Source organism: Ceratotherium simum, chromosome 30, assembly GCF_057802395.1.
Source record: "Ceratotherium simum simum isolate JZ-2026a chromosome 30, ASM5780239v1, whole genome shotgun sequence".
NCBI lineage: Eukaryota > Metazoa > Chordata > Mammalia > Perissodactyla > Rhinocerotidae > Ceratotherium > Ceratotherium simum.
Window position 1 is genome coordinate 37,585,531 of NC_141929.1, and position 27,770 is coordinate 37,613,300.

The following is a 27,770-nucleotide window of genomic DNA, read 5'->3' on the forward strand; positions in this document are numbered from 1 at the left end:
ATAGCAACTAGAAGGATGTGCAACTATGACGTACAACTATCTACTGGGGGGCTTTGGGTGAAAAAAAAAAAAGGAGGATTGGCAATGGATGTTAGCTCAGAGCCGGTCTTCTTCAGCAAAAAGAGGAAGATTAACATGGATGTTAGCTCAGGGCTGATCTTCCTCCCCCCCGCCCCAAAAAAAAAAAAAAGATTCATTTAGTTTCAGATTCTGCTACCAAAATGATTCTGCCACTTTGGTCATTCAATCAGCAAACATTTATTGAACAGTAATCATGTACCTATAGGAACAAAACTGGCAGTCCCTGAGCTTGTGGAGTTTGTAGCCCTTGGGGAAGAGTGGAAATAAACAAGAAAATTTGTCATTGTGAACTGTCATCTAAGCCACAAAGAAACACATACGCAAGGTGTTTCACATGGGCCCGTGAAAGATACCAGGGAGGATCAGCTTTAAATTGGGAATGGGAGGTTGCAGATGCAAGTTCAGCTGCAACAGGAAGGAAAGGACTAAGATAACCAGAGCAAGAATGAAGGAAAGCTTCAGTGGGGCTCTTGAAACTTGTCTTGACCAGACAAATTTGAAAATTGTGCTTTAAGTCATGCCTCCGGAGGTCACTGATGATTTTTTAATGAACTAATTGTAATTAACCACATAAATAATGCTTTGCACAGATCATTTTCCCAAATGATTTTAATCTTTAACTGTCTGTTCCATTTAATAGTTATCCCCATGGTCTATCACCCTCACCTCATTTCCGGCTCAGGTCCCATGGCCATCCCTAGTCCTTATCTCCCAGAACTCCTGACCATAGCCTCCTGCCCTTTTGACTCTTATTTAACCTCTTGGCAGCATCTGACACAAATTTTCTGTTTTTATAACACTTGGCTTTCTTTTTTTTTGTTTTTGTTGTTTTTTATAATTTTATTTATTTTTCTTCCCCCAAAGCCCCAGTAGATAGTTGTATGTCATAGCTGCGCATCCTCCTAGTTGCTGTATGTGGGACGCGGCCTCAGCATGGCCAGAGAAGCGGTGCATCAGTGCGCGCCCAGGATCCGAACCCGGGCCGCCAGCAACAGAGTGCGTGCACTTAACCGCTAAGCCACAGGGCTGGCCCAACACTTGGCTTTCTTTAACCATTGTGAAACCTGGTTTTCTTTCTTTTCAGAACCCTCTGTGGGCTCCTCTTCCTCTCTCTAACCCATAGATGTGAGTAGAGCTCAGGATTTTGTCGTCAGCCCCTTCACCTTTTGCGCTAAACACTCTCTTTGGGCACTTCATTGATTTGTCCACTTACATGGCTTACATCAGTTACATCCGTTATGGCACCAACTCCCAAATTTATCTCTCCTATCCCAGATCTTTTTTATGGATTTTACCACTCCTGTAACCCACAAGCATTTCAAACTCCACATGTCCAAAATAGAACATGTTATCTTTCCCTCAAAACCTCCTCTTCCTACTTTGCTTCCTGTCTCAGTGGGTGGCAACATCATCTCCCCAGTTGTCACGCCATTTACAGGAGTTATTCTTGTTCCCCCTCTTTCTCAGTCCTCACATCCAATCAGTTTCCAGATCTTCATGATTGCCTCCTAACAACCTTTTGAAACCACTATTTCAACTACCCACGTTTAGACTACTATTATATCTTGCTTACTTTACTGTGACTGTCTCCTGACTGCTCTCATAGCCACCAGTCTCCTCCTCTTCAAGTCCAGTCTCCAGGTGGAATCCTAATGTCTAAAGTAGAGATTTGATCTTATCACACCCTTACTAAAATCTCTTAGTGGCACTTCATTACCAACAAGAAGAATTCTGTACTCCTTATCATGGCACACAAGGGCTTTCCTGGTCTGGTACCTGCCCAGTGCTCCAGCCTTAGCTCTCTCCCACCCCCATCTTTTTCTCTCTGCTCCTGCCACATGGAACTTACATGCTATTTCTTCTACCCAAGACACTCTGAACTCCCCCATCTCCTTTTACCTGGCTGACTTTTACTTATCCTTCAGTTCTCAACTGAGATCTCTCTTTTTTCTGGGAACCTTTCTCTGACCCCCAGTGTAATGGCAACCACTCTGTTATAATTGCTCGTTTACTTATCTTTTTCCTCCAGTAGAGTGTCAGCTCTTAAGGAGAGTGACTCTCTCTGCTCTGTTCACCATTTTAGCCCCAGCTGCTCACACAGTGCTGGTGCCTAGCGATACCTATTTGAATGATGAAGGAAGGAATGAAAGTGAGAGAAAGCCAGTTGCAAACAAAGTCAGTGTACCATCGTGGTTAAGAATGCAGGCTTTGAAGTCTGGCTCTTTCCAGTCCTGGCTCTACCGCTGACCAGCTAAGCAAATTATTTCACCTAAGCTTCAATTTCCTCATCTGTGAACATGGGAATGTTAATAGTGTCTACCTTGCCAGGTAAGGAATAAAATTAGAGAACACGTGCAAAGTATCTAGCACGGTGCCTGTAGCATAATAAGTTTACAATAAGCTTAGCTGTTATTTCACTCCATTCTAATATATGAACAGATAGAAATAAGAAGCAGTCTGATTATCGCTGTATTCTTTTTGAGAATAAAAGCACGCATATGTAGAGGACTACATGACCCCACTGCCAGAGATTGCTTACGTAATGTCAGTAGACACGATGCATACTATTATGTGTAGCCTTCAACCCCTGAAAATATTAGAACAAGGTAACTGACTTCCCAGTTGGATAAAAATCTAATTATTGTATGGGGTAAAACAAAATCTTTACTTGTTTAGGGAACTGTGAGCCTAACTACAGTATATTAAAAATGTACTTTATGAATGTATACTGCATGAAATAGAAGGGAAGCTTTATTATAGCTGATAACAGATGGAAAGAATGTGAGGTTTCTGAACTTTTTCTGATGGAAACTACTGTCTACTAAAGTATGTCACTTCAAGTGTTTTTTCTTAAAGAAGGAAAATAAAATGTGGCTCTCTGTTAAAATTCACTTTACAGTATTGCTCCATTTACCCTTCATCTCATTTCCACTGAATTATCTATTAAGATATGATACCAATTAATTTACTTGCACCTTGTAACATTTCTTATACCCTTGCAGTCTGTAGTCCTAGCCCTCAAAATTTGAGCTGTGAAGAGAGGGAAACACTTATCCGAGCTGATTCAAAGAACAGGGAAGAGGCTGTCTCTCCTTCCTGATCTGGAAAGTTCTTCCCATCGTGAGTTTTATCTAGTCTGATCCATGCATGTAGTTTAGAGAATTGGGCTTCTCTCTCTGATTAATGTTAACTAAACATTTTCTGGTGAATAAGTTTTCCCTACGTATAGAAAGAGCATCCTTGAAATAGTGTTAGCTCTTTAATGTCACTAGGGCTGCATTTAGTACACTGGAGGAAGGAATGAGTGACACTTTGGTATTATGGTTATCATTCTGAACAGTATGCCTACCAGCGGATTAAATTCTTTACCTGTCAGAAAGGATCTGATTTATTTGGGGGCATTATTGACTTGGTGACCTTGCTTGGTGCCTAACTTGTTTTCAGAGAGAGGAACAGAAAAGGCAACCTGAATCAAGTTAATATTTTCTTCTTAGAAACAGATTGCCTTGGTTATATTCAGGCTTTTATAAATTACCATCATTACAGAAAGTAACTGCTAACTGAAGTGAGCCAGACAAACTTATAGAACAGCTAAACACTGGTGCAAATTCAGAAGCTTGAGTTGTTAAGGATTTCCTTCTTGAAGAGGTGGAGTTAAAATGATTGAAGAGGTTTAGTGACACATGTTTCAGCTTTCATGAATATTTCCAGAATTGAGCAATACAATTTGCACTGAATTTTTCAGGAAATATTTAGATACTTCTTATATTAATTCAGGGCTTTTTTTGTTTTCCTGCCTCATGCTTCCTTCTATTTCTTTGTTCCTCAGCACCTCTAAATAGACACTGGGAATGAAGAGAGGAAATTAAAGTTTTTTATGTTTTCTCTATTTTTAGTAGTTGAAGGGTATGTGTGGCAGTGCTGTTAAAAGCAGTGTAGCTTAAAGTCTGAATTTCAGGCTAGCCTACTGTGTGTGCCTACTCTAACTGTGGGACATGATGTCTCTCATCCAGGGCCTTACTGTTCTGTTAAGGAGATGAGACATCAATGAAGCATTAAAGAGTGATTAAAGTCATGCTTAAAAGTGCTTGTAAAGTGAAAAGACAAATCATTGATAAGGCTCTAATCATATGTAAAGCCTCCCAACTTAATGACCTTTGTGTCATTTCTTTGCTCAGGGACCTTCAGTGGCTCCTATTTATCCTCTAAATTACATGCTAGGTCCTTAGCCTGCACACAGCATAACCCTAGCCTCCTTTCCAGCTGTGTCTCCTGAGATCCCCTGCTGGTATCCTAGGCTTCAGCTGAACTACTCTTTGCTTTTTCCTGAGCGTGCTCTGGTTTTCCTCGTTGCCATGCCTTTGCTTATGCTATTTCTTCTACCTCAGAGTTTCTCAACTGTGACAGTATTGACATTTTGAGCTACATAATTCTTTGTTGTGGGGAGCTGTCATGTGCATTGTAGGATGTTTAGCAGTGTCCCTGGCTGCTGCCCTCTAAATACCAGTAGTAACCAAAAATGTCTCCAGACATCACCAGATGTCCCTTGGGAGGCAAATTACACTTACAAATTATTTCTGTCCTATCTTTCTGCAAGTCTCCTACTCCTTTGAGGCTTCTGCCACCAAGCTACACCAACCACTTTTTGTTTTTTATTACTAACACCTACCAGTTTTCTAGTCTACTGGAGATATAACGCCTCCCAGACAGTTGTTTAACTCCTGCCATCACTTTAGATGATTTCATTGTCCACAGAGATGACCCAGCCCAGCACTATGACCGCTTCACCTCAGCTATCTCACTTCACGCCCTGTACCTTGTAGGTACCAGAAAATATACTGCCCCAAAACTCATTCATCAAATATCCCACTCGTCTACCAATACCTCCTGGCCTCCTAGGCTGCCTGCTCGGAGTGCCTTCCCTGCAACACTTCTTCGACCTCATTGAGACCTCTAGTCCACTGACTGACTCTGCTACTTTATGTCCACCCCCTCCATCCTCCACTTCCCGCCCTTTCCATGGTGCATCATTACAGACAGTCTCTTGGAAATACACTTCTCTCATTCTCTCACACTCAGAGGCTCTAATCCCAGGTAAACCCAGCCACCGACAGTCTTTCTCCAAGAAAACCACGTTATAATCATTGAGTTGGAAGGCTGTTCCTGATCTCAGTCTCACATTCTAAAGTCAAGCCTTCATTTTATTCTGTCTCATAGTTTCTGAACTTTGTCTTCACTTCGTCACAGTTTGAAATTAAAGTCTCCTTCCTCATCCTGATATATATCAGGTGATCCATCTCACTCCCTTCTCCTCTTCTCCTTCTCTCCTCTTCTTCCTCCCTCCCTCCTGCTACCCTTGGAGAAGAAAGCAGTGCACAGAATCAACAACCATTAACAGCTATACCTGTTCTATTTTGGCATTTAGCAATGTATTTGCTCCGAGTAGCTTCAGAGACAAATGTAAACCTCCCTCCCTCCCCACCCCCATAACTTAAGAAAATAAAAAGGGAGGGTTGAGTGTTTTCTGCTACTATCAAGGAGACTAAAGTAATGAAATATCCTTTGAATAACTGAATAGATGTAAATTGGGTCATCAGGTGTCTAAAACATTAGGCAGTCTTTTGCCAGGAGACTGATATGACATTTAGTAGCAGATTATGTTGCATGGTTTGATATTTCTTCACTCCTGCTTTCTGAATATAGATGTGTTCTTAATCTGATATCCAGGATTGCATACTGCTGATGATAGACGCAAGGCAATAATATTGTACTTTCTACATAAATGGAAGGAAGTTTTTGAAACTCAGCTTTTTTGACATTTTGAAACTGAATATTTTTATTATTAATAGAACCCTAGAATGGAAACTTTGTCTTAAAACAGTATTTGGGTAACCTTAGATACTCAGCTCCTACTGACTGTGTAGTAATGAAAATAGAATTACATGTTTTGCTTTTATTGTACGGTATTTTCCATGTATTAATGTACACCAAACAGTGATTCTTAGTCACTAAAGATTACTTTCGGGGCCGGCCCCGTGGCATAGCGGTTAAGTGCACGCGCTCCACTGCTGGCGGCCTGGGTTTGGATCCCAGGCGCGCACCGAGGTGCACTGCTTGTCAGGCCATGCTGTGGCAGCGTCCCACATAAAGTGGAGTAAGATAGGCACAGATGTTAGCCCAGGGCCAGTCTTCCTCAACAAAAAAAGAGGATTAGCATGGATGTTAGCTCAGGGCTGATCTTCCTCACAAAAAAAATATATATATATTACTTTCAATCTTTGTCTATAATTAACGGAATTGTGTTGACACTTCAGCTGTTACTAGTTACCTTTGCATGGGTTTAACTTGTAATACAGACTTTTAAATCAAGCCTGTTTGCCTGGGCTCTTCACCTGAATTAGAATGTGACACCTGCTATGTCTTTTAATCTAAGTGACAGCTTATAGCATCCCCAAGCAGCGCATATTATGCCAATAAACTTAAGTGATTGTGGTAGCTCATCATATTTTTAATACCCAATGTAATGAATATACAATAAGTAGCTTAAATTGTTTGAATTATTATCTAGTCGTATTCGACATGAACTAGGTCAGTTTCTACCCATTATAGTTGGTTTACTATGAACTTAAAGTCTATTAACATTAAATGCTCTGGACCTTGAAACTATAACATTGGTGCAGTTAAGAAGAATACAAAATTAACATTTAACTTAAGTCATTTAAAAATGTTTTGGCAAAATGTTGACGTTTCTCTGAGTAGAAATTGTCCATAGTCATAACGGACTCTCACTTCATATTGTATATTGGCCAGCGAAACAAAACTGTCTAAAAGGAAATATTTAGTTGCACCGTTCTTACACTTCCCCTAAAAACCAAGAGGGCTAATTTTCCATTAATGTTTTTTTGAAGGCTAGCTGAAATCATGGAGCGAGAAGAAACTTTAATTTTTCGTGACTGGAGATCTCATTTCTCTCTTTTAGCACCAGGGATTTCAGATATCACTCATGGAGGTCGGGCGCTTTGAGGTTTTTGAGAATCCCTTTAGTATCCATGTTTAGAAATGCAAAGTAATTACAATGTGGGGTAAAATGAGCTAAAAGCTTATAGGAGGACCTTTTACAAATTAAGAGATCATCTTTTTTTTCAATTTGATTTTTGAAAGAACCTCTGTCACTGTGCTTCTAGCAAGTAATGAGGCCTTAGCCCTTCCACTCTAGGAAAATACAAAGTGCCTGGGACACGGCATTCTCTTAGAATTCTTAAAAGTGTGCTTTTTATTTCTGTGGCCTTTACCTAAAGTGAAATACAATTTTGTTACTGAAATACACTTTAAAGCGGAATTAGTTTATGTCAGTGAGTCATAACAGATTTTAAAACAAAGCTATCAGGAGGGCAGAGCAAGCTGAGGTAGAGGTATTTTTTAACTCCTGAGAGTTGCAAGCTATCAGCTGCAAGTATATAGTATTTCCCATCCATTTAGTAATGATAATCAGTATGCCAAACACATGCACACACACAGTTTTTTCCCTTAAAAGCAGCACAGAATATATCTGCAAGATAGCTCAGTTATATCTAACTTTAAATTTTCCTATCATCTTAGACCAGAGTTAATTTTTTATGATCGTTAGAAATATAATGCAGATGAAAGAAATAAATGGGTTCTCTTACAAAAAAATTTAGAGTATGAACTACTAAACATAAAATGAGTTCCTAAAGCCTGCTGCTGTTGAGTAAATCCTGTTCCATTGCTCACAGGAGCATTTCTAGTATTACTCTTAGAATAAATGGTAATTCCAGTGTACATACCAAAGTATATAAAATGTTTAATATCCCAAAGGATGAGTCCTAATCTATTTTCGTAATTGAGAACTCAATGTACCTAAATAGACTTAAATTAAAAGCTGTATATTTTAAATGACACTGACCTGTTAATGCATTATGACTTCCTGTGATTTTGTTAATCCTCAAAACATAAAACAGCCAAATGTTTGATGAAGTTTGTTATAATTCCAAGGTCTTGTATTTAATGACTAACTTTACATTTATAGAGACATAAAGTCACTCTTTTTTTTTACAAGAATTTTTAAATTTTTATTTTTTATTTATACACTTAACGTAAAATTTACCACCTAACCTTTTTTTTTTTTTTTTTTGTGAGGAGGACCAGCCCTGAGCTAACATCCAATGCCAATCCTCCTCTTTTTTGCTGAGGAAGACTGGCCCTGGGCTGACATCCATGCCCATCTTCCTCTATTTTATATGGGACGCCGCCACAGCATGGCTTAACAAGCGGTGCGTCAGTGCGCACCCGGGATCTGAACCGGCGAACCCCGGGCCGCCGCAGTGGAACGTGCGCACTTAACCGCTTGCGCCACTGGGCCGACCCCCCACCTAACCATTTTTAAGTGTACAGTTCAATGGTATTAAATACGTTCATAATGTGTTGTTCTACCATCACAACTATCCTTCTCCATAACTCTTATCATCTTGTAAAACTGAAACTCTGTACACATTAAACAATAACTCCCGATTTTCCCCTTCCTCCATCCTCTGGCAGCCACCATTCTACTTTATATCTCTATGATTTTGACTACTCTAAGTACCTCATAGAAGTAGAATCATAAATTATTTGCCTTTTTTGTGACTAGCTTATTTCACTTATCATAATATCCTCAAGGTTTATCCATGTTGTAGTATATGTCAGAATTTCCTTTTTAAAGCTGAATAATATTCCATTGTATATGTACCACATTTTGCTTATCCATTCATCCATTGATGGACACTGGATTGGTTCCACATTTTAGCTATTGTGAATAATGCTGCCGTGAACATGGGTATACAAACATCTCTTGGAGATCCTACTTTCAGTTGTTTTGGGTATATACCCAGAAGTGGAATTGCTGGATCATATAGTAATTCTGTTTTTAATTTTTTGAGGAACCACCATCACAGCAGCTTTACCATTTTACATTCCCACCAAGAGTGCACAAAGTTTCCAGTTTCTCCCCATACTTGCCAACATTTGTTATTTTCTGTTTTTTTCATAGTAGCCATCCTAATGGGTGTAAGGTGGTATCTCATTATAGTTTTGATTTGCATTTCCCTAATGCTTAGTCATGTTGAGCACCTTTTTATGTACTTATTGGCCATTTTCATATCTTCCTTTGGAGAAATGTTTATTCAAGTCCTTTGCCCATTTTTTAATCAGATTTTTGTTGTTGTTGAGTTTTAGGAGTTTTCTATGTGTTTGGAATATTACTCCCTTATCAGATACATGATTTGCAAATATTTTCTCCCATTCTATGGGATGCCTTTTTACTCTGTTGATATTGTCTTTTGAAAAATATTTCAATATTTATGATGTCCAGTTTGTCTACTTTTTCTTTTTTGTATGTGCCTTTGATGTCCTAAGAAATCACTGCCAGATCCAATGTCATGAAGCTTTTGCCCTGTATTTTCTCATAAGAGTTTTATACTTTTGGCTCTTACATTTAAGGCTTAGATTCATTTTGAGTTAATTTTTGTATATTGTGTTAGATAAGGGTCCAACTTTCATTCTTTTGCATTTGGACATCCGGTTGTCTCAGCACCACTTGTTGAAAAGACTGGTCATTTCCCCATTAAATGGTCTTGGCACCCTTGTCAGAAATCACTTGACCATTTATACAGGGGTTTATCTCTGGCCTTTCTATTCTTTCCATTGGTCGATATGTCTGTCCTTATGCTAGTATCACACTGTTTTGATTACTGTAGCTTTGTAGTAAGTTTTGAAGTCAGGAAGTATGAGTCCTCCAGCTGTGTCCTTTTTCAACATTGTTTTGCCTATTTGGAGTCCTTTGAGATTTCATATGAAGTTTAGGAAAGGATTTTCTATTTCTGCAAAAATTGCCGTTGGAATTGTGATAGAGATTGCACAGAATCTGTAGATCACTTTGGGTGGTATTGACATCTTAATAATAGTGTCTTCTAATCCATCAACGTGGAATGTGTTTCTCTTTATTTATGTCTTCTTAATGATTTCTTTCAGCAGTGTTTTGTAGTTTTTATTGTACATGTTTTTCACCTGCTTGATTAAGTTAGCTCCTAAGTATTTTATTCTTTTTGATTCTATTTTAAATGAAATTCTTTTCTTAATTTCCTTATTGGATCATTCATTGTTAGTGTATAGAAATGCAACTGATTTTTTCTTGTTAATTTTGTATGCTGCTACTTTGCTGAATTCATTTATTAGTTCTAACAGGTTTTTTGGGGATCTTTAGGGTTTTCTACATATAAGATCATATCATCTGTCAACAGAGGTAATTTTACTTCTTCCTTTCCAATTTGGATGCCTTTTCTTTCTTTTTCTTGCCTAATCGCTCTGGCTAGAACTTCCAGTACCATGCTGAATAGAAGTGGTGATAGTTCTCATCCATGCTTTATTCTTGGTCTTAGGGGAAAAGCTTTCAGCCTTTCACCATTGAGTATGATGTTCACTGTGGGTTTTTCATATCCAGCTTTTATTATGTTGAAGCTGTTTCCTTATATTCCTAGTTTTTAAGTGTTTTTGTCATGAAATGGTATTGAATTTTGTCAAATCCTTTTTCTGCATCAATTGAGATGATCATGTGTTTTTTCCTTCATTCTATTAATGTGATATATTATATTGATCAATTTTTATATGTTGAACCATGCTTGTATTCCAAGAATAAATCCCACTTGGTCATGGTGTATAATCTCTTTAGTATGCTGCTGAATTCAGTTTTGCTAGTATTTTTTTGAGGACTTTTCCATCAGTGTTCATAAGGGACATTGGTTTGTAGTTTTTCTTCTTGTAGAGTGTTCATCCAGTTTTGGTATCAGGGTAATGCTGGCCTCATAGAATGAGTTAGGAAATGTTCCTTCCTCTTCGAGTTTTTGGAAAAGTTTGAGAAGGATTGGTATTAGTTCTTCTTTAAATATTTAGTAGAATTCACTAATGAAGCCATCAGATCTAGGGATTTTCTTTGTTGGGAGATTTTTGATTACTGATTTCAATTTATTACTAGTTATAGTCTACTCAGATTTTATATTTCTTCATGATTTAGGTTCATAGTACTCCCTTATTTTTTTTTATTTTTGTAAGATCAATACTAATGTTCTCTGATCGTTTCTGATTTTAGTAATTTGTGCCTTCCCTATTTTTATTTTAGTCCATTTAGATAAAGGTTTGTCAATTTTCTTCATCTTTTCAGAGAACCAACTTTTGGTTTTGTTGATGTTCTCTATTATTTTTCTATTCTCTATTTTGTCTATCTCTACTCTGATCTTTATTATTTCCTTCATTCTGCTAGCTTTGGATTTAGTTTCTTTTTGTTTTTCTAGTTCTTTAAGTTGTAAATTTAGGTTATTGGTTTCAGATCATTCTTGGTTTTTTTGTGTGTGTGTGAGAAAGATCGGCCCTGAGCTAACATCTGCCAATCCTCCTCTTTTTGCTGAGGAAGACTGGCCGTGGGCTAACATCCATGCCCATCTTCCTCCACTTTATATGGGACACCGCCACAGCATGGCTTGCCAAGCAGTGTGTCGGTGCGCGCCCGGGATCCAAACCGGCGAACCCCGGGCTGCCACAGCGGAGCGTGCACACTTAACCACTTGCGCCACCAGGCCGGCCCCCATTCTTGTTTTTTAATGTAAGCATTTATAGCCAAAAATTTCCCCTTAGCACTGCTTTTGCTGTGTCCCATAAGTTTTGTAATGTTGTGGTTTTGTTTTCATTTGTTTCTAAGTATTTTCTAATTTCTCTTGTGATTTCTTCTTTGAGCCATTGCTTTTTTTAAGAGTCTCTTGTTTGGTTTCCAAAATTTTCTGAATTTTCGAGTTTTAATTCTGTTGTTTATTTCTAACTTCATCCTATTGTGGTCAGAGAAGTTACTTTGTATGATATCTATCTTTTTAAATCTTAAAAAGAGTTAATTTGTGGCATAACATATGGTCTATCCTGGAAAGTCCCGCATGAACACAAGGAGAATGTATAGGCTGTTGTTGTTGGGTAAAGTGTTCTGTATATGTCGGTTAGATCTAGTTGGTTTATTTTGTTTTTTAAGTTCTGTGTTTCCTTACTTATGGTCTGTGTGTTTGTTCTGTCCATTACTGATAATGGGGAATTGAAGTCTCCAAATATTATTGTAGAACTGTCTGTTTCTCCCTTCAATTCTGTCAGTTTTTACTTCATATTTTCAAATATGAAATATTTTGTATTTTATTTTACATTTTGTTGCTCTGTTATTAGGTGCCTAAATGTTTATGATTATTATATCTTCTTGCTGTATTGAAGGTGTTATTTATAGATAATGTCCATCTTTGTTTCTTGTAGCCTTTTTTGATGTAAAGTCTGTTTTGTCTAATATTAGTGTGGCTACACTGCTCAGTTTTGGTTACTATTTGCATAGAATATCTTTTTGCATCCTTTTACTTTCAGTCTATTTTTGACTTTGGATCTAAAGTGAATCTCTTGTAGATAGCATGTAGTTGGGTCGTGTATTTTTATTCATTCTGCCAAATCTCTGCCTCTTGATTGAGAGTTTAAATCTTTTACATTTAAAGTAATTACTGATAAAGAGGGACTTTTGTTATTTTGCTGTTTGTTTTCTATATGTCATAGCTTCTTTGTCCTTCATTTCCTAAATTACTGTCGTTAGTGTTTAATTGACTTTTTGTAGTGAAATGTTTAAATTCCTTTCTCATTTTCTTTTGTGTATATTCTTTATCTATTTTCTTTGTGGTTACCATGGGGATTACATTTAACATCCTAAAGTTATAAACTCTAATTTGAATTTATACCAGCTTAACTTCAAAAATATACAAAAACTCTCCTCCTTTACTGCTCTGTCCCCACCCCTTTAGGTTGTTGATGTCACAAAATTACATCTTTATTCATTGTGTGACCAAAATCATAAATTAATAATTCTTTTAAATGCATTAGTCTCTTAAATTATGTAGAAAACAAAATATGTTGTTAGAAACCAAAGTTATGATAATACTAGTTTTTAGAAAAATGATTTTTTTAAATGATATATTATGCTCTTCTATCATGTAGAAAACAAAAAGTAGAGTTACAAACCACTGTTTCAGTAATATTAGCTTTATAATTGCCCATGTATTTGGCTTTATTTCTATCTTAATTTCATCATACAGCTTCAAGTCACTGTCTAGTGTCCTTTCATTTCACCCTGCCAGACTCCTGTGAGCGTTTCTTTCCGGGCAGGTCTACTGGTCACAGACTTCCTCAGCTTTTCTTTATCTGGGAATGTCTTAATTCCTCCCTTACCGTTGAAGGACAATTTTGCTGGATATAGGATTCTTGCAATCCTATATCCAGCAAATCTTGGTTGACAGGTCTTTTTCTTACAGCATTTTGAATATATTGGCCCACTGCCTTTTGGTCTTCAGTGTATCTGATGAAAAAATCTGCTTTTAATCCTATGGAGCATTCTTTGTATTTGATTAATTGCTTTCAAGATTCTTTCTTTGTCTTTTGTAAGTTTTGATTGTAATGTCTTGGTATGGGTCTCTTTGAATTCATGTTTTTTTGGATTTCATTGAGCTTCTTGGATGTTTATATTCATGTCTTTCATCAAATTTGGGAAGTTGTCAGCCAGTAGTTTCTCAGATATTCTCTCTGTCCCTTTCTCTCTTCTCCTTCTAAGACTCCCACTGTGTCCCACAGGTCACTTAGACTCTGTTTACTTTTCTTCAATCTTTTGTCTCTCTGTTTTTCAGACTCAATAATTTCCAGTGTCCTATCTTCACGTTTGCTGTGTTTTTTGTCTTGTGCCTTCTCAAATCTGCCTTTGAATTCCTCTAGTGAATTTTTCATTTCAATTGTACTTTTTAGCTCCAAAATTTGTTTGTGATTTCTTTTTAGGTTTTCTGTCTCTTTATCGCTATTTCCAGTTTGTTCATATATCATTTTCTTGACTTTCTGCACATCTTCCTTTAGTTCTTTGAGCATCTTAAAGGTGCTTTGTTTTAAAGTTTTGTCTGGTAGATCTGCCATCAGGTCTTTCAGGGATAGTTTCTGTTGATTTATTTTTCTCCTTTTTCTTTGTATACATTATGATTTCTTATTGAAAACTGAACATTTGACTCTAATAATGTGGTAACTCTTGAAATCATGTTCTCTCCCTTGCTCAGGGCTTGCTGTTTGTTATTGTTTATTGATTTTGATTGTTGTAGGCTCTCTTACTGCTGAGGACCCACCTGAGGTGTAAACTTAAGGTCTTCTCAGGTCTTTTCTGGGCCTGGGCCTTTCCCTGGGCATGCACAGTCACTTTCTAATTTTTCCATATATACAGTTGCTTTTTAAAGTCCTAGTCTTTAATGATGTCTGGCTCATAAATGAAGAAAAACAGACAAATGGTGGGGGTGAGGGAACTGGCCCTTTAAATCCCCTAGAAGTCACTTCAGCTGGAAGGAAGGGGGGTTACAACAATGGGGGAGGTAAAACAAAAATGGCCATCCTCCTCCTTGTCTGCACTTCTGTAATCAGAAGGAGCAATCAATGATCAGAGAACAGATACCCAATATTTAGAAGACCACGTCCTTTCTGCTTACCCTGGCTCCTGCAAACTGTGTTGGTGCTGCTCCAGGAACATGTGCATGGCTGCCTTCCGTGGAGCTGAGGGTAAGGGATGGGTAGCTGATACTGTGCTAAGAGCTGAAATAGACCAAAATTAACTGCACTTTACTATCCAAACCTTCCCCTGGAAGTTGCAAGCCTTCAATAGACTACAGAATTCCAAAATAATTACATCAGACAGATTCTGCCAGTGCAATTGTTGTGTTGATAGGGAGACAGATTCTTGGTGCTTCCTACTCCACTATCTTCCCAGAATCCTCTCCCCTAAAGTCACTCTTAACTGTGAAAAAACTGAAAAAGATCAATCCTGAAAGCACTGTATAAAAGCCACATTTACCTGTTATCTCTCTGCCACTTATTCTTGTAGGATCTCTCCAGTCTACCAGGGACCCTCTCTTGAACTCCCCGAACACTTCAACACCAGTACAGCCCCTTGGATGATGTATTGTGCATGCTGCATAGCATTATACTACTAGTTATCTAATTTTACTAGAGGAATAGAAGCTCAGGCACTCTCAAGTGTGATGTAGTCAGAAAAGGAGCAAATGCATTAGGTGGATGTGTCCTTGGCTGTTGTTAGATATCCAGGAAACTTGGGGGACCAGATAACTTTCCTTATTTCTTCCTGAGCATCTAAGCTCCAGTTATCCTAAAATGACAGTGCCAGTGCCACCACTTTTCTAGCTCTGCTTTTCTTTATATATTGTTTTGTCTTTTCCCTTGACTGGTTGGCTGATATTGCTCCTCAGAGGCTACATCTTTAGACATGTGCATAGTCACCCTAGGATAACAGTGGTTTTAGCAAGGCTCTCTGTCTCTTTCCCTGATCACACTCAGCTGTTAGGCGCCACTAATCACCAGCTGATTGCTCTATTATTTTTAACAATACCTTGGGGCATAAATTGCTCCATAGTCTGATATAATTAAGTTCAGATTCCTTTGCAGGTTAGTTTTTTAGGTCAGTGTTTTAGGTTGTGCAGACCCCAGGAAGGCTCATCTTATTTCTTCTTTCCCTAGTCCTCTCTGGTAAGCTGTCTGGTCTGTGATTTAGGTTGTTTCTTTCATGAAGCTGACAGCTTCCTCTTAATTGCTTTCCCTCCATTGGTTTTGAGTGTGCCCTTAGGCTTGAACTTCCTCCCTTTCTGTTTCAAATGAATTCAGTTTCTTAGATAAGAGCTTTGGAGCCTGCCTCTCTTCTTGAGCAAAATGTCTGAGCCATGGCTCCTGAGTTGGGAGCCAGGATAATGATGTACTCCTCTAAGTGACACATCTGCTTTAGGAGCACAGTGCAGGGTGAGAGGGGTAGCTTCTGATCCTCTTGGCTTGCCTGTCCAGCAAGAACCAACAGCCTACAAATGAGCTGGGGTGCAGGTAATCAGAGCCCCAATATTTTGAGTGTGTTGTGCCTGATGTTAATTGCCCACCCTATGAGTGGGGGCAGACTTGAAGAAGGGATTCCCTGACCTCTCGGTTACATTCTCTTGGAATTTAGCCTCTGCAACACATTGCTGGGGGAGATCAGAAATGCTGGTGCCTACCACTCCCAGGAATATATAAACCTTGATTACATTAGAGTAATAAATTGGTCTAGAGGAATAGCTTGATTGGTAGCTGGGGAGAAAGGGAGCCCTGTGTTTTTGGCTACACCTGTCTGCAGCAGAGTTTCCATCGCACTGAGCTAGGAGAGGAAGGGAAGAGAGCTGGTCATGGTTCAGATGCCACAGACTCTCACGATTCTTACTGAGTTTTAGTATATTTTCTTAAGTAAAATGTTTCTTCATTTGCTATAGGCTCTAGGAACAATTTCCATAGACTTTAAATGGTGGGGTTTTTTAAAAATGATTTTCCCCAGTTATGTTTGTTTTGCTGGGGAGCAGGTCTGCAGCACTAGCTCCTCACCTTGCCATTCGTTGCTGGAACTTTTGCGTTTAGTTGGCATTTGCAAACCTAAAAGTAGTCCATCATAATGCCACATGGTGACTTTTGTTTAAGCCTATGGCCTTGAATTTTATTGTTCACTCTTTCTGAAGGGGCTTTTTCAGGATGAATATTTATAATGGATGCTACATGGGATTATTCTGCCATGTTAGAGATTATTCCATAAATTCAATATGATAAATTTACAAAAGATCCTTAGAACTTTCGTATCTGGCTTAACAAGCCATTGCTTTCTTATTTTTGGTACAGTGTTTTAATTAGGTTTTCAGCTTTATCATTGACTTTTGCCAGTTTTACTAATATAGGCCTTGGAGAAGGTCATTTTACATTGATGTAATTAGGAGTTCTATTGGCTTCATTTACATGTAATTCCAGCTCCTTCCCCAGATTTGGGAAGTTCTCAACTATTATTTCTTTGGACAAGCTCTCTTCTCCTTTCTTTCTCTCTTCTCCCTCTGGAATACGTATAATCCTTAGTTGCATTTCCTAATTGAGTCAGATATTTGTTGGAGAATTTATTCATATTTTTTTAGTCTTAGTTCTCTCTCCTCCTCCATCTGAAGCATTTCTGTATTTCTGTCCCTCAGGTTACTAATTCTGTCCTCCATAATATCAGCTCTTTTTTTAAGGATTCCAGATTCTTCTTTTTCTCATTCATTGTGTTTTTATCTCCAACATTTCTGATTGGATTTTTTTATAGTTTCAGTCTCTTTTGTGAAGAATTCCCTCTGTTCATTAATTTTATTCCTGATTTTATTGAACTGTCTGTCTGAGTTTTCTTGTAACTCATTGAGTTTCTTTATGGTAACCATTTTGAATTCCCTGTTATTTAGATTGTAAATTTCTCTGACTTCAGGATTGGTTTCTGGGTCCTTGTCATTTCCTTCTGGTCTGGAGTGTTAATATATTTCTTCACACTATCTGATGGGGTGGACTTGTGCTGTTGCATCGTGGTAGTATCTGGTTGCGGATTCCACCTGCCACTACTGGGTGGGGCAGGAGCTGTGTTTTCTGAGCCTGCTGTGACCCCTGGCAGTTGTGCCTATCTGTTGGAAGCTGTGCCAACAGGGCCTGTCTGTGTTTGCCCGCTGGCTGCCACTGCTTTATACATGCAGGTATGCAGGAGCTCTGGCAGGGATCCACTGCTCTGGCCAACCAGCAGAGCTGGTATGCCAGGCGGGAGAGGGGGAGGGACACTTTCTTTTGCATGCACTATCCTGCGCACTTCCACTCTGCACTCACTCTCTGCCCGCCTGGGCTGCTAGACTTGGTGGGGACACCCCCATGATTGCTTAGCTGCCTCAGTGGAAGCATTCCCATGGGCTGAGAGGCAACTCCGAGAGCAAGAGCATTCCCATGGAAGGCTGCGCTTTCCCCCTTCTCCTCTCAGAGTCGAGTGCCAGCCGCCATGTGAGGTTCCACACCCTAGATCACTGCCACTCAGGAGGGAGAGGAGATCTGCTTACCTCCTTGCACTGCCTCCCAGGGCAGTCCAGCACCCCTACCTTCAGACGTATGACCTCCTGGATCTCTCAGACGTCTGTTGTGTTGTGTGACTGTCCTCTGTTGGTTTACGAATGTCCTTTTTATTGTATCATGGGGGCAGAGACTGAGGGAAGAGCACACTCCACCATGATGCTGACGTCACTCCACTAGGTTTTCAGTTTTAAATGATGAAATTTGATTCTTGTTACATTAAAAAAGAAAGGTTAAATCTCTTCTTTGTGAAGTGAGCACTCTTAACATGACCTATAAATAGTATTCTACTGTTACAACAGAGAAGAGAAGATGGAGTTAAAAGAAGATTAGTTAGAGGCTCACTGCTCACTGTATTGTTTACTATTTGCATTACAACTGTCTATGTACTTTCCATATCATTAAAGATGTACTTTTGGTGTTAACGTTAAGTTTCTTAAATTATTTCATGTAGCTATGTGAAAGGAAGCTTTAATGCATTTAATATACACTTCATTTTCATATTTAATCACTACTGTACCTGTTTCTGCTTCAAGAGAAATATATTCATAATTTCACATGTAAAGTTTAGAGACTACTTTAATCAAATTCTGTAATTTGGGGAAATTATTTACTTTTCAGAATTATCATTAACCTCAGATTTTGTACAGCTGGAAGAGGCATTTGAGCAATTTTTGTAATTGTCAAGCATACTTACTGTGTATATTACATTAATAAGATAAGCTTTACCTAATATTTCTTTTTGAATGAGTTAGAGGCCATGAGTATGTCTTGTTATTTTAATAAGTTGCTCCAAGTTGAAGTTTCTTAATGATCTGATTGTTTGGTTTTAACTTAGTTTGTGTATAAACAACTTTCTGTACTATAAAATGTCGTGTTGGTAGTGTTAGCATTTCACTGATGTAAGTAGCCTAACTTCTAAAACTAATCATGTGTTAAGTTTCTGACCAGAACAAATGTCACTTTCTCAGTGAAGTTCTCCCCAAATTCACCCAAGCAGTGAATACCTCTGCCAACTCGGTTCCCATCACACATGTTTGTAATTCTAGCAGAGCCATTGCCACGTGGTATCAGTCTGTGTCCACATCTCTTCTCCAGAGACAAAAAGTTCCTCAAAGGCCAGGAGCACACCTCGTTTCTGTTTATCTAATACCTAATTGAGTGCCAAGCACATAGCAGGTGCTTAAAAGATGTTGAATGAGTGGGTGGATATGTATGACAGAAATCTTAAAGGTCAGTTAGTCTAACCAGATCATTTTATAGGCAAGGAAATGAAGCCCATAGAGGTTAATGCTTTGATTTACTTTTTCCAAATTATTGGAATTTATTACATTTCAAGCATTTTATCACTTCACTGCTCTAGATTCAGCAAAAATGTTCCCTTCCAGTATGTTCCAGAAATGATGCGTAGAAACTGTATAGAAAGATTATCTCATTAAGGCCACTGTTACTCTAGTCTGCAGAAAGTTCTTCTCTGGTGTTAGAAAGGAAAATGAGACCAGTTAAAAAGAGAAGATAGTACACAAATCAGAAGTTTCTAGACTGGATGGCGTAAAACTGCCTATTATTAGAGGTTTGTTTTTGAGTGACTATGAGTTTAAATCATTGCAAATAACTCATTTTGTGTATTTAACTGTCTTGCCCGTGGATTTAGAAGAGGAATAATCTGCTAAACTTTGCTGACCATATGTATTGTGTTCTGCATTTCATTCTGACATAGCAGTTATCAGAGAGATGGACAGCTTCTACTCATAAATTTTAGAGTATTCATCACCTTGATTGAATCGTGCCACTTAAGAAATAAATTGCTTTCAGGATGAGTTTGATTTTAAATGTCTAGCCACAATTTTTGTGAGCAAAATTGAGGTTTCTTCTCTGACTCAAACCCCCTGAGTAGGAGCCCGTGATGTAGTAAAAATTAAGAATTCTATTAGAAACGAAACAAATCAGGAGACAAAAATACATGAGAGACACATTTGGGGGGAAAGTCCTTTAACATCAGTATAGACTAACACACAATCTTTTCATTCAAAGAAAATAAGTACTCAGACATCCAACATGCCATGTTTCACCTTCCAAAAGAACCATTTTTTGACAGTAGTGCTTGTGTAGGCAGCTGTTGAACAATTAGCAAGTATGACGTCTTTATAAATTTGTAAATGAGACCTAAGTGAACATGGTAAGAAACAATCAGATTTTGGCATGTAAGAGACCAATGGAAAGGGACTAATGAAGGCACTAATGGAAGCTTTATTATATAAACCAAATGGATACAGACTGACTTCATTGCCCTTAGAAAAAAGATCAGCCCGAATACGGTTCTAAAATTGGTATTATAAAACCTTCATTTAAGTAAATTTACTATAATGCGAGTTGATGGAAAATCTGAAAATCTTAGTGATGATTAATGCCAAGTTCCTGTTCTCCAGTTCTTTCTATCATTAAGTATTATCATCTCTAATGAATTCTTTACCTTCTGGAACATAGAGGACTATTCTAGAAGATAGAGGGTCTTCTCATATTGGAATTTTGAATTATAATGTCTGTTAACCCATAGAAACATTACAAGATTGAAAATATTAAAACTGCAAACTCTCTCAGATTCCTTAAGACCCTAATCTCATGGGATTAGAGGAAATATGACTTCAATTGAGATATACATATAACAGTAGAGTTCAAAATATTGTAGTCTTTGAAGATCATTAACTTACAATAATTACCTTCATTACATTTCTCTTAAAAATTCAATTTACAAGTTATGAAAAATAAATTCCCTGTGATAAAAATGTAGTAATTTAAATGTATCTTTTCCTCGTTTGTTAATAATCCTCCTCAAATGAAAATTATAATGCCCTTAAACATTCAACTTCAGGACAGTTAGGCTCCCATCATCATTTGCTGCCAGCAGCCTATTACCTGGAGTTTATTGTTTTCACCTGAGATTTTCGTGTACATACACAATCTAAAATAAATAAATCCAACCTTTTGTTTTCTTACAACAAAAGTGCTTCTGATAATGATTTTGTTGATGAGGGAAGGCAGGCTGGGAGCAGGTTTACTGTTTACCCAGCATTAAGAGCTTTCAGTCTTAGTATAATGTGTGCCTTTGTCACAGAGTATGGTGTCTGAGTCTCTCTGTGGCTTGTGTACACTCTATTAAGTCAGAGGTAGTCAGAGCTCTCTGCTAAGCCTAGTGAGTCTTCATTTGGGCCCCAATGTTCCAGGAGAGAGAGAAAGAAAGGGAAGGGAAATCTAGATAGAAGGTTATGAACTTAAATAGTGAAATTTTAAAATGATTCCTAGAAATTTAGACTTCTTCCTAAGAATAGTATCTTGTGAATGGGGACTCATTCAAACAAGTTCCTCATATCATCTTGCAAAATTAGTATTATTTGGCAGTATTATTGGATATTGAGAATGTGGAAAGTAGAGTTGGCTCTCTGCAAACAAACATGTAACCAAAACGGTAATCTATCAGAGGTTTCAGTCTGATACCTGTGGCTCAAATTGAGTCTGCAGATGTGTTTTTTAAATTTTTTTTTTTTTTGCCCATACTGCTTAAAATATTTTGAATTAGATTTCGATATTTTTAAAATATGGTTTTTCACATTGAAAAAATCATATTTCCATAACAACAGTGATTCCCTGGAGCTAATTAGTTGCTGTCCTCTTTGGTCAGTCATGGGCTATTTTTGGTTCATCTGAGTCCCCTACTTCCTCTTGTCTTGTCTCATCCATCCTGAGACCCTTAGTCAGTTTCTGTGCCCTGTGCCCTTTTGCTATTTGATCCTCTTGGTTGTACCAGGACCTCTTAACTTATTTAAGTTAGGGCCTCATGCCTTACAGAGTTTGAGTTGATGGCCTCTGAGCTACAGAATGCAATTAAACTGCTGCTGCGAAGGGAAGAGTTGTTGGCATTAATTGGTTTATCTTAATGATTTCAGCAGTCATATGGCCTTCAGTGTACTTTTTATGAACAAATGGAAGCAGGTGAAAAATATTTTTATTTTATACTCTAATGCTGCCCTTTCGCTAATATAAACCGGGCCTAAGAAAAACTGGACAGTACTATAGAACAGATGTAAACATGAACTTGGCATCTCCTCCTGGCTAAAGCATTGAAACAGTACAGACTATGATACTGCTTTGAACCATTCTTTCTGGAAATGTCTATAGCTTCCAGAAAATACTACAAATGTTTTATTAACTGTATTTTTCCAAAACGAACCATAGTACTCCTTTGGAAATATAGTGACTATCATCATTTAAGAATTTCTTCATGCAGGAACTCTAAATGACATTATGAATGCTTTTTAAAAATTTCCATCAGAATATTTTTCTTAAAATATTGAGACTTCACACCAATAGGATACAGTGCCAGAAATCACAATATTTAGCGTCTTTCTTCATATCATAGTATATCAAAAGGGTGTTAGGTGCCCATTATCATTAAACTTTAAACTTTGATCATAATCATAAAACTTTGTTTTGGTTTTTCCTGACATGGTTTAGTTCACATAGTCAGACTTCCAATTTAAGTTTCTAAAACTCCTAAAGCTTCCTTTTGATGCCAGCTTTAACCAGCTGGTTCTCTTCATTTGAAGAGAAGGCTGTACTGCACTTGGCAACATTTAAGAGGCATTATCTTAATCCTTTCAAGCTATGAATGGAAATAATTGAAGCATAAACCATTTAATGTTTTTGTACACACTTAATATTAGAAATTCTAATGAAAAAGGATTTAATTGAGTTTAGGGTTTATATCCTGAATTTTTTACTAACTCATAATGTGATCTTTTGTTAAGGATTATTTCTTCAAGGGAATACCAGTGATGTCAGCTATCATCATATTGTTTCAGCTATCATCGTATTTTTTCTATTAGCATTTTTAAAATTAGCTTTCAAGACAGGAAAGACAAACCCATATCCAGAATATGTGTCTACTCCTATAAAATGAATTGCTGCCACTTCTAGGGTGGAAGGGATCCAGTGTAATCACCTTGCCCCCAACTCTTTATTCTGCCCCACCCTGTACCCCATCCTTCCTACCCTGCCCCTCACCCTGTGCCTTGATCAGGCTCTCCAGAATATAGTGTCATGCATACTCTCCTGGCTCCTGCCAGTACATGTTAGCTAGGTCCTGGACTTAATTCAAGCTATAGTTCCTTTTTCCTCTACATGTCCATCACATTCCTGGCCAGGTTATCTTGTAACTTAACCCCATTTTTTGGCCTAGTGTCCAGGAGAGAAGGTGGGGCAGACTGTAGGAAGTGGGAAGCATGTTGCCTAATGGGGGCAGACACTTCTCCATCATCCTCCAGCGGGAGCAAACACCAGCCTTTAACAGTGAAGAGTGGGCCTCTTCTGCAGGCTCTGAAGGTTCAAGTGAATCTGAGGATTCAAGGTTTTCAGGTTCATCACCCAGATGTTCCTATCCCATGGGTGAAGTATCCTTCTTTCCCCACTAGGGCCCTAACCTTGGCACAGCAGACCTACTTAGGTTGAGAATTTAACCTTCTTGGGAGCTCTTCTACTCTTAACCATTATTATGTCCTGGTCGTGATCCTCAGCTTTCCTTGCTCTCTTGCTGCAGGAGATGAGAACTTCTTTATGTGACACCTAAGAGGCCCTCTGGCTTTCATGCTTAGCTGTTAATTTCTGATCAATCATGTGTAGCCTTTGTGACTTTCCTGTATTGAGCTTAGCAATAGCCATCTAATTCCACTGTCCTTATAGTTAGTGTTTACCTTATATGTCTCAAAAAGCCTAAAATCACATCCACTAGTGCCTTCTCTTCCACCAGAATACTATCCCGAGATAGCACCAGTAAAAGATCGTGTGGCTCTCTGTGCACTGCTTACCCCCAGGGAAGGAATCCTTATTGCCAGCCCCATGTTAGGTGATCCAACTCCAAAATCTTAGTGTCTGCTTTCTCCAATCACTTTGGTGTCAACTGTTGTTAGACTAGGTTCCCTGGGAAGCAGTCTCGGAGGTGGAGCTTAGTATGCAAGAAGTTTAGTTTTAGGGAGTGCTCTTATAGTCAGTACCACTGGAAGGGAAGAGAAGAAAGCAGAGTTGGACTATGATTCAGTGTCACTAAAAGCCTCGACTGACCCTGGGACCTCTGAACGTGGAATGGCTCTGCAGCGTGGTCCTGAGTTGTGCTGAGGGGATCTAGCCTGTATTCCTCTGAACTGAACAGTTATTGAATGCAGGCTAGCGCAGAAAGGGATGTGACCTTTGGCAAGGTAGCTCTTTTCAGCCAAGGCTGTTCCAAAAAGGGCTGACTACTAGGGCTGTCTGGCAGCAGCATTTCCAGCAGCTGAGGAATAAGTCCTTCACTCCTAAGAGGGGATCTGGGTGGCATGTCACAGCATCCGTTACAGTTTCATTGAGTACATTTCCTTTAATTTTTTTGTGTGAATTACTCTTAACCATGTGGGAGGGTGAGAACTTTATTGCTGTGTTGACTATAATTTTTTTCTAGTTATTTCATTCAAAGGCTGAGGCATGATTCTTCATATCGAATAGTTAATAATTAGTTGTCTCTTTTTATTTCTCTACATAATGAATCATTTATTTTTCTATAACCTCTTTACATAATTGAATAGTGAAATGAAATTTTTTTAATTTTACAAGGTACTTCCAATCTCTCATCTCACTTTACTGTTTTTCAAAGTCTTAATAAATAGCTAGTGAAGCTATGAAAATAGAATCAGAAAACATCGTGTTATAGTTCTTAAATTTTCTAAATATGAGTGAAACAATAGGAAGCTCATAATTTATCACCTTTTATGCAAATATACAGAGACTAATGCAATACCAAGAGAAAAAAATATTTTGTGGTGTTTTTCCAGGAATGGTGATAGATTGCTGGTAGCCATCCACCACTCCCCTCTAACTGTCCCTGCTTGGTCATTTGTGGTAACAGAAGAGCTCTTCCAAATCCACGAAGCTAACTGGCTTATCAAGGCAGTGAGCCTTTGATCCCTTGTTGGAAAGATGCCTCCTCATTTATTCTCAAATGGGTTAAGAATTTCAACAGTGTAATGTTTTCAGTTTGAACAAATTCACCTGTTATATTATATAATAGTATAATTGCCCCTTTTCTGGATTTTGCTTCTTTCAAATAGCTCAGAGCTTACATTGACGTGGCTCTCAGTGATTCTTAGAAATCTCTTTGGCTATTAATCTCTTATCATTTTCTTATGCTGATTATCCACATTTTCAGGTAATATATAAAGGTAATAGCTTTTAAACATGCTTAATACAGTAGTCACTGTGATCAGTCATACTTATTTTTAATGAAATGCTTTAACATAAGACCCTTCTTTTCCATAGACTCCATTTAAAGATGCTATAGATTAACTATTTTTAGACAGTTCAAGCAAATTTGCAGAAACCACAGTACATATATAGCCTGGTGTCATTTAGTTATTCAGCAGTCAGTTGAACACATACTATTTTCAAGCACATATGAACCACAAAGATATAAAAATCAATTAGGCATAACTCCTCCCTTCAAGAAGCTCAGAGAAGACTGATATGAAACCAGAATATCAAGGTATATGTAATAATTGCAGTGATAGAGATAACATAATGGGATAACAATGGAGGGAAGGATGGGGACATTTGAGCTCATTTTGAAGAATTAGTTCACCAGGTGCTGTGAGGTAAAAGGATACCACACAGAGTAAGTTTCTTGTGAGAGTAGCAGGAAATCAGCCTGGAAACGCAGGTAGGTAGGTAAGCCTTCTCTTGAGGAGAAGAGATCCTAGGAGAGAAGGAATGAGATCAAATTTGCACTGTTGTTTTTAATCATGCTGATGGCAATGTGGAGAATATGTGGAAGAAGGAGAGGAATGGGCTGTAGGTGCAGCCTCACACAATCTCGGATATTATTTGGGAGTTTTCCTAGTTGAGTATGGAAGTAAACGCTTCATCGGGAATCTTTATTTGCCAGAGTAAGGAAATTGTCTTCGTAAAAGACTACATGTCTATATCTATAGGCAAAGTATCCTTAGTGCAGGGAAAACAAATGCAGAGATATTTGTACATTGACATAAAGAGTGGTTCCACCTACTCAGTCAGGAGTTTTGAGTTCTGCTAATTATAAAAGTGAACAAATTGCTTAGCTTTCTGGGGATTCCATGAAAATATTTATTATTATAATTATTACATAAATTAGCTTCACTAAATTCATATGAAACCTTTACAGAAAACACATTAAACTGTGGATGATAGGTTTCTAAACATATTTAATGGGGAGAAAAAACTCTTTTCTTTAAAATAGTCATGGTCTTCACAACACTCTGAATAATTTCCATTTTTTTAAAGCACAAAAGAATACTGTCTTTTTCATATTCCTATGACTTAACTCATCATTTTAAAATTATATATTCACTAAGTAAAATTGCCATTGTGCAAAAATAATAAATGCTGCTGCTAGAATAAGATTTGCAGTTCACCTGGCCTTTGCATTAATAGGATGTTTGATTTGACTGTCAACCTATTGTTTTTCAAAAAATTTTATTAAAATTCTTGTACTTTTCAATAAAATAGACTTTCTTTATTTGGAATATATAAAGACAATTCTTCTGCAACTCAAAATTTGAAATATAACTTGTTCATTTAACATGAGTGCTAAAGATTCTGGATGCTGTAGTGCTGTGATTTAAAATTATGCTGAAACTTGACTTTGATATATAGGTAACTGTTTCTCCTAGGGTGAGAAAGCAAAACGTGTTTATAATCAGGATATCTTTTTAAAAAGTATAGTGTACCTTAGAATAAAAATGTCTAAGATAAAAAAGTAGTATACGTAACTGTTCTTAAAAATAAAGAATGCTTTTGAAAGACTAATACCAAATGCTCCCTTTAAATACATTTTCCTTCATTGTACTAATACAGGATCATCTGCTGTTTTTTCTTTGATGGCATTAAGCTTGTTAAAATATAATTTAAAATATGTTTAAATACAACTATATTAATAACTATTTTTATGTATTGCATTTCTTCCTCTTTTTAAATGTATACATCAGTAACAAGACTTAAAATTCTGTCATTTTCCTTCTAGATTTATTCCTCACGACAGTGTCTACCTCCAGTACCGTCCAGTTTGAGATATGGGAAAATTTGGTAAGAAATCTTTCCTTTGAAGCATTTTTAAATGATGGCTTTCAGTAAACGCACACAATTTTAGAAAATAAAATGAAAGTAATCACTTGGTTGGTTATAATAATAAATAGAACAACTTTAAGAATCTTTGGTTGCATTGCTGCATTCAAACTGCTGAATATTGCTGAAGAAAATGATTCATTCAGCATCAATTCCTCTGCAGGTTTTTAGGCACGACTGCCAATTAAACCAATCAGTCTGCCCTAATGCGCATGTTAACAGGGCCCCTGCTAGGCTGTCAGCCGTTGAGAGAGGTTACTGTCATTTAATTTGTCAGCATGATGGTTTATTGAAGAAAACTCTTTTAAAAAGACTAATTTTTTTTGCTTGACTTCAGGCTTATATAAAAAAATAAGAACAACAGACACTAAAGTCACTACCAACTTGACCAAAATTAAGGAGTCTTTGCCAATATGTTTTTTTTAATTGCAAGTAGAAGATTCCCAAACTGATGTCATGATTTTATTTTATTTAATTTTTAGCTTAATGTAGATTATGAA

General features: G+C 37.7%; 1 protein-coding gene across 5 annotated transcripts in view; it reads left to right on the plus strand.

Moving 5' to 3' along the window:
• ITFG1 (integrin alpha FG-GAP repeat containing 1) overlaps positions 1 to 27,770 on the plus strand; it is a 265,929-nt gene that overhangs the window by 39,658 nt on the left and 198,501 nt on the right. For all 5 annotated transcript variants that reach the window (XM_087420312.1, XM_087420314.1, XM_087420313.1 and 2 more), the window contains exon 7: positions 27,170 to 27,231. In XM_087420312.1, coding sequence (XP_087276438.1) covers positions 27,170 to 27,231 — 62 coding nt within the window. The remainder of the gene's footprint in view (positions 1 to 27,169; positions 27,232 to 27,770) is intronic.